The sequence below is a fragment of the Saimiri boliviensis genome, chromosome X (assembly GCF_048565385.1).
Source record: "Saimiri boliviensis isolate mSaiBol1 chromosome X, mSaiBol1.pri, whole genome shotgun sequence".
In the NCBI taxonomy this organism is placed as follows: Eukaryota; Metazoa; Chordata; class Mammalia; order Primates; family Cebidae; genus Saimiri; species Saimiri boliviensis.
Genome location: NC_133470.1, coordinates 50,996,870 through 51,012,119, shown reverse-complemented (window position 1 = coordinate 51,012,119; position 15,250 = coordinate 50,996,870). Strand labels below are relative to the sequence as shown.

The 15,250-nt window shown below is 40.4% G+C and overlaps 1 protein-coding gene across 8 annotated transcripts in view; it reads right to left on the bottom strand.

The window, feature by feature from the left end:
• RRAGB (Ras related GTP binding B) overlaps nt 1–9,394 on the bottom strand; it is a 44,478-nt gene extending 35,084 nt beyond the window's left edge. Inside the window, exons 1-3 of one of the 8 annotated variants that reach the window (XM_010331891.3) lie at nt 8,700–9,394; nt 7,775–7,808; nt 4,889–4,988 (exon numbers count right to left, since the gene is read on the bottom strand). In XM_010331891.3, the coding sequence (XP_010330193.1) occupies nt 4,889–4,988; nt 7,775–7,808; nt 8,700–8,791 (226 nt within the window). In that variant the 5' untranslated portion in view covers nt 8,792–9,394. The remainder of the gene's footprint in view (nt 1–4,888; nt 4,989–7,774; nt 7,809–8,699) is intronic. The other 7 variants (XM_003943998.4, XM_010331888.3, XM_010331889.3 and 4 more) reach the window with 7 other exon arrangements.
• Nucleotides 9,395–15,250: the final 5,856 nt, after the last annotated feature.

Genomic DNA, 15,250 nt, shown 5'->3' with positions numbered 1-15,250 from the left:
CTTCTTCTCAAAAAATTCTCTTCTCTTGGTCTCTGATATTATACCTACAACTTCTCTGGCAGATCCTCCCTTACAACTCCTATTCTTCTTTCTGTCCCTTAAATGTTGGAATTCTTCAGGACTCCATCTGTGGCCACCTTCCCCAAGGCAAACTAGCCTATTCGTATTATTTTATTTACCATTTGAACACTGATGACTCAGAAATAGGTATCTCTAGGACAGATTTATCTCCTACCTTTCTGACGTATATTAAAAATCTCCATTTGAATAAACCACAAGTATCCCAAACTCAATGTATCGAAGTATACATAACTCATCAACTCCCCTTTCTTCCTACAAAATCTATTCCTCTTTCAGTCTTCTCTATCTCAGTGAATTCAACCAGTTGCCTTAGCCAAAAGCTCAGTTTCATCCTTCAGTCCACTTTTTTTCCTCCTCATTCTCCCTAAATCTACCAGATAGTCCCGTTGACTCTACCTCTTAAATAGATCTCAAATCCATTTGCTTCTCACCACATCCACTATCACCATCCTAGCCAAAATCAAGCCCCCATCATCTCTTACCTGGTCTACTAAAATAGTTTCCAAACTTATCAACCTGTTTCTAGCTTTGCCTCCCTCCAGCCTATCTTTCCTCCATATTACAGATAGAGTGATCTCTCCAAAATGCAGATTTTTATTCAATTCTTCTTTAAACAGTAAAAAACCATGTCTCTCTGCATATGCATGAATGTATACATCCAGAAAAGAAAGGGACGGAAGGATAACCTCAAAACTACTAATTGTGGTTGTCCCTAGGAAGCAGGCCTGAGAGTGAGGGAGAAAAGAAGCTTTTTACGCATCTGTAACGTTTGAATTTTTCACAAGTACTACTTTTGTAATTAAAACTGAAAATTAAAAATAATAAAATATAAATCTGTTCATGTTGCTTTTTAAAAACAAACAAACAAAAACAAACATTTCTCTAATCCCTGGGACCTGTAAAATATTGCTCTTCTGTTTAAAACTCTCTCTACCCTCAGTTCCGACTACCTAACTTGGCTTACAAGACATTTTATGATCTAACTTCCCATTTCCTGCTTCCCTCTTTAGTCTCACATCTTTCACATATGGCCTTCTAGCTCTCCTAGTCTTCCTACCCTACTGTCACAAGAACAACTAAAAAGAACCAAGAACAGAGCTTTGGGGAATGACACACACTTACGGGGCAGAAAGAAGAAAATACTATTATAAAGATTTTTTTTTTTAAAGAGGGATGGGATGATTAAAGATAAAGGAAGAAAACCAGGGTAATAGAGCATTAAATAAAAGCCAAGGGAACAGAGAATTTTGAGAAGGTAGGAAATTTTGGAGCCGTCAACAGTGTTTGAGACTAAAATACTTCATAAAAATTTTTATTGACAAGTTTACTATTCCAACAAATACATTTAGCAGCCCCCTAATAAATTAATAATATCACCATCATGTATTCTTACTTCAAATTTCAAAACACAGTAGGCTCTAAGTTTAACAAAATAAAACTGGACTATTTTCAGCAATGAGAAACTAGAAAAACACTAAAACATTAAAGTCAATGTAATATTTTAGAAGTACTCTTACTACTTTTAAAGAAAATCAGCAACTACATAAAGAGGACTATCAAGTAAAAAGCAATGCACTATATTGAACTTGTCCATTAGTTTAGCAATAAAACCCAGGTATTTCTTTAGCAATGACAAACTAAATGACAAGTTTAGCAATAGAACCCAGGTATTTCTTTAGCAATGAGAAGCTAATGATGATATCCTAAAGCCTTAAGACCAACATAATATTTTAAAGTATACTTTCACTACCTGTAAGGAGATATAATAATTACCAACAAAGTATTAGTAATAAAGGTCCCACTTGAGATATTAAGGCCAAGAGCTCTGTCATGTTCTTCATGCCTGCTACACAAAAAGTTCCAAAAAGTACTCGCTGAATAAATGGTTTGCCTTAATGTATAGGGTTCACATAATTTGCAAAGTTCTGTTTACAATAAGATTGCTAGGTTATGTCAAAACTATCTTAAGCAGTTTGAATAGCTCTGAAATATTGGTTGCAACACTATTCTCTGGACTCAGGGTTAGTCAACTCTGCCGATCAGCTATATAAGAACAGCAACAGCAATTGGACTAGAAAAAGGTGCTTCAAAGTGTGCAGAATTTAAAACAGAAAGAAAAGTAAGTCGACCAGGAATTGTTAGCAGAAGGTAAGCTAGACAGAATGTAGCATAAGAAATAAAGGAAGAGCATAGATTGACATTCCAGCTCTAACACTTCCTAGGGGAGTGATATTAACTTCTAAGTTGTACTTCCTTTTTTATTCTCTAATAAAATGAAGTTAACATCAGAACTAAAGTAAATAAAAGAGTACACAAAAGTCTGACAAATAACAGTTGTTCCATAACTGTTAGCTTTCTCTAATCTACTGAAACCATCAGGGTAATTAGGCCCAGATATTTAGCTTGATAGAAACAGAATTTTAATCTATTAAATCAAGACAGACAGAAGTTTGGACAGGTAGACTTTCCAGAGGCAGGAGTCACAGATGTCAATTATAGAGGCATGACAGGCCATAGGACATTATCCTGACCAAAACTTTTGACCTATAACTTGGATGAAAACTAGATGAGATATTCATCCAATGTACAAACTGCATGGAGTTAGTAAAGACAGCTAATATATCAGATATTAGAGTTAGGAAAGATAGCTAATATATCAGATAAGAGAATCAGTAGCTAAAATGAAAATAAGATCCAATCCCTTTTTTAATGGATAAAGGAAAAAAAGAGATTGGACTTGTTCTGGATTTCACAGTTAACAAACAAAGGGTACAGGAACATATGATGGGCTAAAACAAACAAAACTAAATTACTTAATAGAAATAAGCATTTATTCTTTGGTTCAAAATAGTAACTACACAAGAGCCAGAAGAGCATGTGTTTTAATGACAACACATATGAAAGGGAATTGGGTTTTTTAGTAAGACTCTGCATAATAAAAGTTACTACAAAAAAGGAAGATACGTATTAGACCATGCTAACAGCAATGTAATGTCCAGGATAAGAGATGTGATAACCCCACTCTGTAGTGATCAGACTCTACCTGCATTCAAGTCTCGGTACCTTAAGAAAAATGTAGACAAGTTGAACGTGTCCTTAAAAATGTTTCAAAATATGTCAAATGAGAAATAGATGGAAGAATTGGACATGTTTGACTTAAAGAAGACAAGATTTGTGAGGCAAGATGGCCAGGCATGTTGGCTCACACCTACAGTCCAAACACTTTGGGAGGCTGAGGCGAGGCAGGAGGATCATCTGAGGTCAGGATTTCGAGACCAAGCCTGGCCAACATGGTGAAACCCCATCTGTGCTAAAAATAAAAAAATTAGCTGGATGTGGTGGTACACACCTGTAGTCCCAGCTACTTGGGAGGCTAAGGCAGGAGAATCCCTTGAACCAGGAGGTGGAGGTTGCAGTGAGCCGAGATCATACCACTGCACTCCAGCCCGGATGACGGAGCAAGACTCAGTCTCAAAAAAAAAAAAAAAAAAAAAAAAAAAAAAAAAAAAAAAAAAAAAAAAGATTTGTGAGGCAAGAGATGGCTAGGACAAACTGAGACACTGACTATCTTCAAATATTTTTAGAGGCTTAAGAGAACAGAAAGAGAATAAGCTAACAGAAAAAAACGGGAAATAGGCCAGGCACGATGGCTCACATCTATAATCCCAGCACTTTGGGAGGCCAAGGTGGGCAGACCATTTGAGGTCCAGAGTTAGAGATCAGCCTGGCCAACATGGTGAAACCTGTCTCTGATGAAAATACAAAAATTAGCCAGGTGTGATTGTGGGTGCCTGTAATCCCAGGTACTCATGAGGCTGAGGCATAAGAATCGCTTGAACCCAGGAGGTAGGACTGCATCACTGCACTCCAGCCTGGGCAAAAGAGCACAAGACTCCATGTAAAAAAAAAAAAAAAAAAAAAAAAAAAATACATTCAAGAATCAGTTTTCTAGTCATCAAAGTTGCCCCAATTATGAAAGTCTACACTTACACTCCAAGCACCATAAGAACAGAAATGAGGTTTCTTCTCCTTTATTTCCTAGGGTCTGAAACATAATGTGTTTTAAAAATGTTGTTGTTCTTGAAACTTCAGAAACTGTATAGAGTAATGGATGGCCTGCTCCTAAAAATCAGGGACTAAGGCAGAATCCAGAAATGCTTGGATGCTGCAGAATGAAATGGCAGTCCAACCCAGAGACAGAAGGGCTCTCCCAGGATCCTACATTCACTGTCCATGGCAGCCCAATTAGTCTATTCTAACACTCAAACTATAAAAGGCAATAACATATTCCCCAAGTCAGAGCCAAAACTCTAATCAGATCATCTATGTGTATCCAGGAAAAGAAGTAGCAGAGTACCAACCAGGTTAACCTCTTTCCTTCCCACCACCGTAATTTACCTTTTAACGACGACAAGGCATAACTACTGCTTTAAAAAAATCTTAGAATATTTTACTGTTATGCTTGTTAATACTTACGGATTTCCCTTTGTATAACAGTTAAAAATATTCTCCCCCCCAAGACGAACAAACAATGCTTGCTTAAGAAACAGCAGGATAAGCAAAAAGTTGGACAAGGGCAATCTACTTCATAAACAACCTAGAAAGAAAAGAACCTCCCCCAAGAGAGAAAACAGTAGTTAACTGGAATTAGGCCACGCCTCTCTGAGAACGAACGCAAAAAGCGTAAACATGCTCCATAACAAATCCCTCAACCTCTCTGCATCCCCAAGCTACTGCAACCAAGTGTGTTATGCAGATTATTAATAGTTAAGATCACCTGACTTTACAATAAGATAAAACATCTTACTTGTTGCGCCAAGGCGACGTGTGTCTCTGGCAATATAATTTGCAAAGATAATAGACCTCATGCTGGTCTTACCAGACCCACTTTTACCCATCAACAGCACCTAAGGACAAAGTAGGGAAAAAGAAAGGAAAAAAGTTAGCAATCTAGAGCAAATCAAGTCTAAAGGGATTTATTTGTCTCCTGGATTTGACGTTTTCCCGAAATGACAGTACCAACAACCTGGTGTAGATATTTAGAACTAAACTCTTCTCAACCAATGGTGAATGCAGAGATACTTAGAATTCCAGGAACCAGGCACTTACCTATCACAGGACAAACATCCTTTTAGGTGAGAGAATTACACTGAATTTATGCTATTAACATGTACTGTTAATATGTTCAGAAACAGAGTAGAGAAATACCATATTAGAAGAAACTAAACACTGTTCTCTCATAATTCAATGTTTTATTAATGGAATTACCTAGCAAAGGATTGCAATATAACTGAAAGTTCTTCCTCCTTTTGCTCAAGGTCAACCTTGCCACCTCTGCCCTTGATTTCATCCCTTCCATTTACCTCTATGCTCTTGTTCCATTTATTACTCTGTCCCTCCTTTTTCTTCTCAAAAGCTTCCCATGGCCTGCAGGAGGAAGTCCTGAGACTACATATAAGACCTTCCTTGATCTAGTCTATTTACTTCTCATCCCTCATCTCGTGTTGCTCTTCGCCTGGAACTTTCAGCTTACAGCCACACTTAACTGAACTGCTGGTAGTCCCTCTGACTGTTCCCAGTCCTCTGGGAGGTCCTGCATCTGTGCCATTGTTTCATGCAGTACTCTCTGACAGTTAACTGTCTATTCTCCTTTCTTCTTTCAGCTAAATTGCAGTTATCCTTCAAGACTTGGTTCAGTAATCATTTTCTCAAGAAGCTTTTCTGAGTCTAATGCTCTAGGCTGATTCAAGTGTCTTCTGTCCTGCGATGGCACTGTTATTTCCTTACAAAGACTATGACGCATTGCAATCACTTATTTTGTGGGGGTCTGTCTCTCTCTCAGAAGACTGTAAGGTCCTGAAGGGCAGAGTCCCCTGGTACCTCCAATGCCTAACATATAACAGATGCTCAAAGCATGTACATCAAAAGAACAAGCAAGTTATGAAAACAAATATATAAAGCGAGAGAGTATCTGACAGTGAGAACTGTCTAAGGGAAAAGTAGCCTCATGAAGGTAAGCAGCCTTCCTGTGAATGTCAGCATCTCACACAGAGAGACCTTGTCAAAGATGCTATATACTCTCGTACTAAAAGGGAATTTAGTAAAGTGACTTTGGAGAGTCCTTTCACATCTAGAATTTATGAAATATAGTTCTAATTGCCTTGCTTTTCTTTTTCTTTTTCTTTTTTTTTTTTTTTTTTTGAGACCAAGTCTTTCTTTATCATCCAGGCTGAAGTGCAAAGACATGATCTTGGCTCACTGCAACCTCCGCCTCCCTGGTTCAAGTGATTCTCATGCCTCAGGCACCCCACCTGAGTAGCTGGGATTACAGGCTTGCACCACCACGCCTGGCTAATGTTTTTTGTATATTTAGTACAGACAGGGTTTTGCCATGTTGGCCAGTCTCATCATGGACTCCTGAGCTCAAGTAATCTATCAGTTTCAGCCTTCCACAGTGCTGGGATTACAGGCATGACCCACTGTGCCCAGCCTCACCTTGCTTTTCAAATGAAGGGAATTTATGTTCTACCTTCAATACCATGATATTTCATAAAAATTTCTAATTACAAATATAAGGAGTATTGATGAAAATATACTATACTTACGCTTGATTTAATCTAACAATTTATGTAACTTTATCTTACTAAGGAAATGTCACTGCTGAGCCAGTCTAAAGTTGCCACAAAAAGTTTGCTTGTGTTCTTTAAAATTTTAATGGAAAAACAATAATTGTATATATTTAGGGTTACTATGAGAGTTTTGATATATGTATACGATGCAGAATGATTAAATCAAGCTAATTTTTGTTCTTATTCATGTAGAAATTTCTGGTATATTTAGGCATTTTCGATGAAAGCGACTTCGGACAGGCTCATCAAGAACATTGCCTTAGCAAACTGCAGTTACAGAACTGAATTATTAGATGAAGCTAAGGCTAAATATATTTCCTTTGGTTTTTAATTTATAAAATGTACCTCTTTCAGTATCTTATGAAAGACCAAAGCTAATCATGTTAGATACTGATCGAAGTGTTCTACAGGCATTTACTCATTTAAACGTCACAACAATCCTATGATACAGTTAATATTATTACTACCATTTTACAAATGAAGAAACTGAAGCCCCAAAAGGTTAAGAAATTAGCTTGAACTACACTCTTAGCAATTTTGCCTAAACCCCAATGTGGGACACAATACCATGAGAGCACAAAGGAAGGTGTGTCCAATTCCATCTAAAGACTTCACATAAGACCTTTTAGTGGTAACATTTGAGTTAGGTTAAAAATAAATGTGCAGACAGAGGCCTGGATGGTGTGTGGAATATGGCTTACACAAAGTACAAACTGATTTGTAAATCTGGAAAAAAGTAAATTCTGTATGGCTGTGATAGGGTGCATACGTGTGGCAGAGGGTTTGGTCAGTAACAGATTTTTAAAGGGCCATGAAGCCATTTGGATTTTATTCCATGGGCTTCGAGAAGTTACTAAAGGTTCTTAAGTTTGTGGATGACTCAGTCAGATTCCCATATTAGAAAAATTAAATCTCACTGCATAAAAGGGGAAGAGAGTCACAGAGACCACATAGAAGGCTCCTACAATAGTCCAGAAAAGGTGGTGTATATATATATCACAAAGTTCCTGAATATCAACTTCTTACCTTTACCTTCATAGTTTTGATGTATCTAACAGTCTTACCTTTTTCTTCATGGCTGTATTTGGTAGCACCCACCTGCAGATATAAACCAAAAGACAGTTTCCATGATCCAATTCCCTTAGAAATTGAAATTAATGAAATATAAATAAACATGGAGGTACAAAAAAGCATGTTCAGTACAACAGCTGAGTACAGTTGTGTGGGGGACCTCAGATGAATAGAGGCCCCATTTTCCTAAATTATAAAACTGTGTTTATGCTTCCTATCTCCTAATTAGAAGCTCAAGAGATAGCACCTAGGAAGATTTATTTAGGAATACAAATGAGCCATTAAAATTCAAGATTCAATTTTTCATCATCTTAAAGCAACGCAGCTGCTTTAATGAATCAAACAATATCCTCTATTTCTAAAAAGAGTATATTGAATATCCTCTATTTGAAGATTGAATATTTAATATCCTCTATTTGTAAAAACATTCAGCCTCCTAATGTTAAAATCTAGAAGCATCTTTTTAGTCCTTCAGCTGTCCTTCCAACCCCTATTTCACTCATCACAGCCACAGGTACATATAACACAAGTCTCAAATTCAGGTACAAACTGGCACAGAAAGCACCCTCAAAACCACTGGTCTCTGACCTGGAAATGCAAATCTTCCTAGTCTATCCCCAAACTGGTGACAGGAAATCTCCTTTACTGATAATTCAAACCAACCCAACTGCTGTAATTAGAACACGCCCCCAGCACCACCACCAGGAATATTTGCCCAATCCCAAGGGTTGTTTCTGCCCAGGTAGCACCAATTTGCTTTCCAGTTTATCCTGTTGTCAAAAACATACCACCGATCAACACTACTGGTATATCGAAGCAATTTATCATTGTGGGGTGGGGAGAAGTTTTCTAATTCACAATACTCTCTTCAATTAGAACACCCCCACTTCCAGGTTTGGCATAATACCCTTCACCCACCCAAGCGATCCTTCCGGTTCCCCTAGAGGAGGATCCATTCTCGGCCCCAGATTTTCTTTCTCCATCTTTTTCTCGGAGTCAGATTCCTCCATTGCGCAACAAGTCTTTTCCAGTCCCTTCTAAATCTTCAGTACTCTTTGTGGGGGGGGGGGCTGTTGTTGTTGTTTGTTTGTTTGTTTTCTTGTTCACCCCTCAACCGCCTATTCTCATAGCCTACGGCCCTCAGGACTGCTCTATTCTTGCCTCAGCCTTTGTCCACTGGGGGGCCGCCTTCCCCACGGTTACCTTTATCGCCCCGAACCTGGCCTCAAAGCACGGCCGCGCTGGCTAGCTCAAAGGCCAAGTGATTCGGTGGTACAAAGTAAGAGTTGGAGAATGACAGGAAAAGAGAGGTGGGCTAAGGGTTCGTCCCAAGTTTGGGCCTCAGGCCCCAAGGTCTCGAAACCCAAAGGTAACTTCACCCGCAAAGAGGTGGGGACCGCGAAGGCGGAGCTGACCCTTGCCGTAGGCACTAAGCGGTGAACGCCTCAGCTGAGCCGTTGTTTCCTAGCCCGGCAGCTCAGGAGAGTCCGCCGACGGCGACGGTGGTTAAAACCTAACCGCCCGCCCTTCAGGAACCCAGGTACCTCACCGCAGCCACCCGACTGCAGGCCAGGATCACGTGGGCACCTGCCGTAAACCCAGAGTCTGTCACGTGACTGTCGCTACCAAAGGGACGGGTGGGCTGGGAAGAATACCATAGAGACTGCTCCGGGAAAGCCAGAGTGCCGTCTGTTTCGTCGTCACGTGGCCTCAGCTCTGGCTCCGCGCCGCGGGCGGGGTGGGGGCGGTGGGAGCCCTCAGCCTCTTTAATGTGGGTGGACTTGGCCCCACCCATCCGCTATGGAGAATTAAAGGAGCCGGTGGCAATTTCAGTGCCTCTGAGCTATCCGTTTTTACTGCCGGTTACCAGTAATGGTTTTTGACCGGGAAGATCGAGCATTGTCTTTGCCTTCCTGCTTTTTATTGTTAATCCTTGCAATCCAGTTTGTAATTAAATGTCTAATACATCCAAAACGCTTAGAACTGTGTCTTCCACATAGCAAGTGCTCTAGAAATTATTTATTGCTGAAACCAGGAATTCATCGAGAATTTTAACACACTCATTCATCTTCCCACTTGTTTAAAACAGGATGTCTAGGTCTGGAAGTGGTGGGTCATGCCTATAATCCCAGCACTTTGGGAGGCCGAGGAAGGAGGATGGCCAGGAGTTCAAGACCAACCTAGACAACATAGCGAGACCCCATCTGTACATAAATAAAGTCTAGAATTGATAAGAAAGTCTACTGGTAGGGATATGCACACCAGAAAAATTCCCCAAAGGGTTCAAAGATGTTGCTTCTGGAGAGTGGGGTAGGGGTAGGACATGATACATCAGGGGACTATTATTTATCTTAAGCCCTTCTGTGCTATATATATTTCTATAATGTATAAATGATATATAATAACAAGCTATTAATATAACATTTAGTTATATTTAATATAATCAAATAATACTTATATAATGTTAATATAAATGGTATATTAGTTATTTTTAATGCATGTGTATTGTTTGTTAAATATATTATTTATAATTAATACATTATATATGATATACTACATGTCTTATTTATACATAACTGTGCACATACATTACTTTGATAAGAAAAAAAGGGAAGGAAGGAAGGGAAACTGCAGGAAACAGGGTGCTATGGAAACTGCCTTTGCAAAAATTGTAAGTGAGGAAATTATGACAGTGAAACAGATCAGACTTAACTGACTCCATCTTTCTTCTTACCTTTAAGCTGTCCTTGTTCATTCCTGGGTGTAGGCCGAACTAACCTTAGGAAGGAATTTAGTTTATAGTTTAACTCTGACACAAAATTGATAATAGCCCTTTACCTCCACGTCCCCCCGCCCCCCCTCCCAAAAAAAAAAACTCCCTTTTACCTGGGAACCAGTCGGCCTTTGCAGGACTAACAAATTAGCTACAAGATTAGAAATTACAGTTTAGGGGCCATGCAGCCTCCAGCCGCAAGAGTCTGAACCTCTCCAAATTGCTCCCAGGAATAACATCATGGTTGTAAAACCTAAGATCAGTGCTTCATGTATTTTGCAGACCCTGCATTCAGATGCACTAGCTTATGATACAGGAGTGGGGCAGTGAAGTGCTGGGTAGAGAAAGGCAGGTCCCTAGCTACGGCTCCACCTTTTGGGTCTGTGCTCAGGAACCTTGGTGAGGGGAGGCACTCCTGCCTTCGGTGGCACGCAAATGTTACAGTCACTCCTAGACGTTGCCAAAGGGTCGCAGCCCCACAGCCTGCCCGTATGCATGCTCCCCCTAGAGGTTTGAGCATGGGACACTGAAGAAAGGAACCATTCCCCCTGTGGTATGCGCTGCCAGGGGGATAGGGGAACTTTGTTTCACTTACACCACTCAGACCAGTAATCTTCCCCGACCAGTTCTGCGATCACACCCAGGAACAGAAGATAGCAAGAAAAACTCACTTAGAGCCCCCTATGATTCCTTATCCAACTCAACCAATCAACATTCCCCACTTCCTGAGCCCCTACCCACCAAATTATTCCTAGAAATTTCAGTCCCCCAGTGCTCAGGGAGACTGATTTGAGTAATAAAATTCCAGTCTCAAGCACAGCTGGCTCTGCATGAATTACTCTTTCTCCATTGCAATTTCCCTGTCTTGATAAATCAGCTCTGCCTAGGCAGCAGGCGAGGTGAACCCATTGGGTAGTTACATTACCTGCTCCCACACATCCCACTTGAGGTCCTGTATGATTCCTTCTCTCCACAACTGCCTTGCCTCAAGAAAAAATTATTCTTTTCTGATTAGTGATCCTTTGCCTTATCACTAGCTAATCTTTTGTCTCCTTCCAACCAACTACCCCAAACAACCTCCTCCATTCTGGCTTTCCTTGTCTGATGAAGACTTCCTGAGTCCCAAACCAGGAAGTCACTTTAGATTCACTGCCCTCCATATGTGTCAATGAGACCAGGTCATGATTAGTCTATTTTCTACTATCTCCCTGTTCTTATTCTTACTGCTGCTCTTTTTGTTCCTGCTATCATAATCTCTGGCCTGGATACCCACAATAGCCTCCTAAGTGATTTTCCCACAGTGGCAGTTCAAACGGGGTTGGGAGTGAGTGAGTTGATGTTCATCAGTCATCTAATCCCCCAGAACGTTTGATGTCATTAACATGTGCTTGCTTTCTAAAGGCAGCTTTCAAATGTGCCTTCTAACACCTGCTGCCCATAGGCTTCACCAGCCAAATTGGCCCATTAAACCACTCTTTCATAAAAATTTACTGTATAGGCAGGGCACCGTGGCTCATGACTGTAATCCCAGCACTTTGGGAAGCCAAGGTGGGTGGATCACCTGAGGTCAGGAGTTTAATCAGCCTGGCCAACATAGTAAAACCCTGTCTGAACTTAAAATACAAAAATTAGCCAGGTGTGGTGGCACGTGCCTGTAATCCCAGCTACTCGGGAGGCTGAGGCAGGAGAATCACTTGAACTCAGGAGGCAGAGGTTGCAGTAAGCCAAGATCGCACCATTGCACTCCAACCTGGGCGACAGAGTGAGTCAAATATATATATATATATATATATATATATATATATATATATATATATATATATATATTACTCTCTCCCTGTTGCTGCTGGTATCCTTCAAACCATCCATCCTCCCTAAAAGTTGCTCGAGTGATCCTTTATTTTAATAAAGTAATTAGTTCTTGTAGAGACTGTGGTCTTGCTTTGTTGCCAGGTTCAAACTCCTGGCCTCAAATGATTCGCCTGTCTTCGCCTCCCAAGGTGCTGGGATTACAGGTGCAACCAAATTTCTTTTTGTCATGTTTTTGTTTGTTGGTTTGTTTGTTTTAGACGGGGTCTTGCTCTATGACCCAAGCAGGAGTACAGTGGCACAATCACGGCTCACTGCAGCCTCAACTTAAGTGATCTTTTAAAGCAAAAATCAGAGGAGACTACTTCTCTACTTTAAAATCTTCCCATAACTTAAGGAAAAAGTGTGTCAACACAAGGACCTTCAAGATCTGGCCTGTAGCAACTAATGAGCTATATTTCTCTACCCACACTCACTACATCACAAACTTCATAAGGAACTGCTGGTAGTTGCCTGAAAGTGCTAAGAGGCAAGAAGTAAGAAGAGGAAGGAACAGATAAAAAGGGGAAGGAGGGATGAAGAAGAAATGGGGAGAAGTAGGGATATGGGAAGAGGGAAGGAAGAGAGGGGTAAGGAGAAGAGGGAAAAGGAAGAATAGGGTAAGAGGAGGGAAATGGAAGAAGGGTAGTGGAAAAGGATTGAGGAACTAAATCAAATAAAGTATTGACTCCAAAGAATGATGAAGAGGGCCAATGTGCAATGTATTCCTATTGTAAATCAAAAATAAAATACCAAGGTTCCTGAACCATTTGAATGTACTTTCTCCTCTGCTAGAGCGCTCTTTAAAAATTTAACCTGAGAGACTGTTTCTGGCCATGACAGGAAGTAGGGGTTGAACATGCCTCATTACACCTCTCCAGCTTTAACATCAACAAAAACCTTTAAATCTGATGAGAAGCATTTACAATCTGTTCTCTCTGAACCTGGAGGCTTCATCTGCATCATTCAACTTTGGTCTCCACAATCTCTTATCTTAACCCAGACGTTCCTTTCTATTGATTCCAGGTCTTTAGATAAACTCCAAAAATTGTCAACCAGAAATTTTTTCAATCTACCTATGAGATGGAAGCCCCCTACCCACACCCTTCTGCTTCCAGTTGTCCTACCTTTCTAGGCCAAACCCATGTATTTCTTTTTTTTTTTTTTTTGAGACGGAGTTTCGCTCTTGTTACCCAGACTGGAGTGCAATGGCGCGATCTCGGCTCACCGCAACCTCCGCCTCCTGGGTTCAGGCAATTCTCCTGCCTCAGCCTCCCAAGTAGCTGGGATTACAGGCACGAGCCACCACGCCCAGCTAATTTTTTGTATTTTTAGTAGAGACGGGGTTTCACCATGTTGACCAGGATGGTCTCGATCTCTCGACCTCGTGATCCACCCGCCTCGGCCTCCCAAAGTGCTGGGATTACAGGCTTGAGCCACCGCGCCCGGCACAAACCCATGTATTTCTTAAAGGTATTTGACCGAAGTCTCCTGTCCCCCTAAAATGTAGAAAACCAAGCTGCACCCCCAACCACATTGGGCACTTATTCTCAGGATCTCCTGAGGGCTGTGTCACAGGCCATGGTCACTCCTGTTTGGCTCAGAGTAAATCTTGTCAAATATTTTACAGAGTTTGACTCCTTTTGTTGACACTATATAGTCTAGCAGTTAAGATTCTACCCAGGTACTTTTTGCAGCTTATTTTTCACATTTTTAACTTTTTGAAAACCTTAACTACATAGGAAATGGAAGTCACTTTTTATTTTTGTCAAATTAATTTTTAAACTTTAATTTGCCAAAATTAGTTTCCTTTCAGAAAGTGTTAACCAAGCTCTATTACTCACACATTCATTCAACAAATGTTTATTGAGCAGCTATTCAGTACCAGGAGCTGTATTGGACAACAGAGATACAAGCATCACTCTATTTCAGGTTCCACTGCCTGTCAGATGCTTTTGTCTTAAGACTTCAGCTCCACTGTATGCACACAAACATCATCATTCCCTTTGTCTAGATGCCAACACATATATTTTTTTAACCATCCATCTCAGCAATAAAAAGTAATGCAGGCCCCCAACAAATCCTTTAATAAGTTTCCTTTTATGCCCTAAACTAAATCTAGTTAACGTATATCTGCAAACATACTCCTGGTCTCCAATAGTCAAACTGTCACTCATAAGTTGCCTGCCCTTCTCCTATTCCACCCTTCCTCTCTTCCTCTTTTTCTATAGCTCACTGCTACTTCCTAGATCCCCTTGAGTTTATTCCCATGTACTGCTAGCAGCTCTTTTCTCCCCATTCCCACATCATGGCTTCAAATATCACAAAATGTTCTATTTAAAAAGATTTAAGGTTTTGATTGATGAAAACTTAATGTGGGGACTTTCAGTTTCCAGTCCTGCATATAAAGAGCTTAGAAGTCACCACTCCATTTTAACAATAAGTCAAAAACTGAACAAACTGAAACATCAACAATTATTCTTAAATCCTGCAGAGAAGTGAGGCCACAGGACAAACAGCCCATGGTCAAACAGCCGCCAGAACTGGGGAGACCCATCAAATACAGATAATTACAAGCTTCCAGAGCAAAATTCCATGAGCAGAAGCCTCCCTGGGAACCATTATCTAGGTAGTAAAACCTGAACTGTCAGAGATGTTTGAACCAGAGCAACTCCATCTTTAGTAGAGGCTGGGTAAAGTAAGGTTGAGACATACTGGGCTGCATTCCCAGACAATTAAGGCATTCTAAGTCACTGGATGAGATAGGAGGTTGACACAAGATACAGGTCATAAAGACCTTGCTGATAAAACAGGTTGCAGTCAAGAACCTGGCTAAAACTCACGAAAA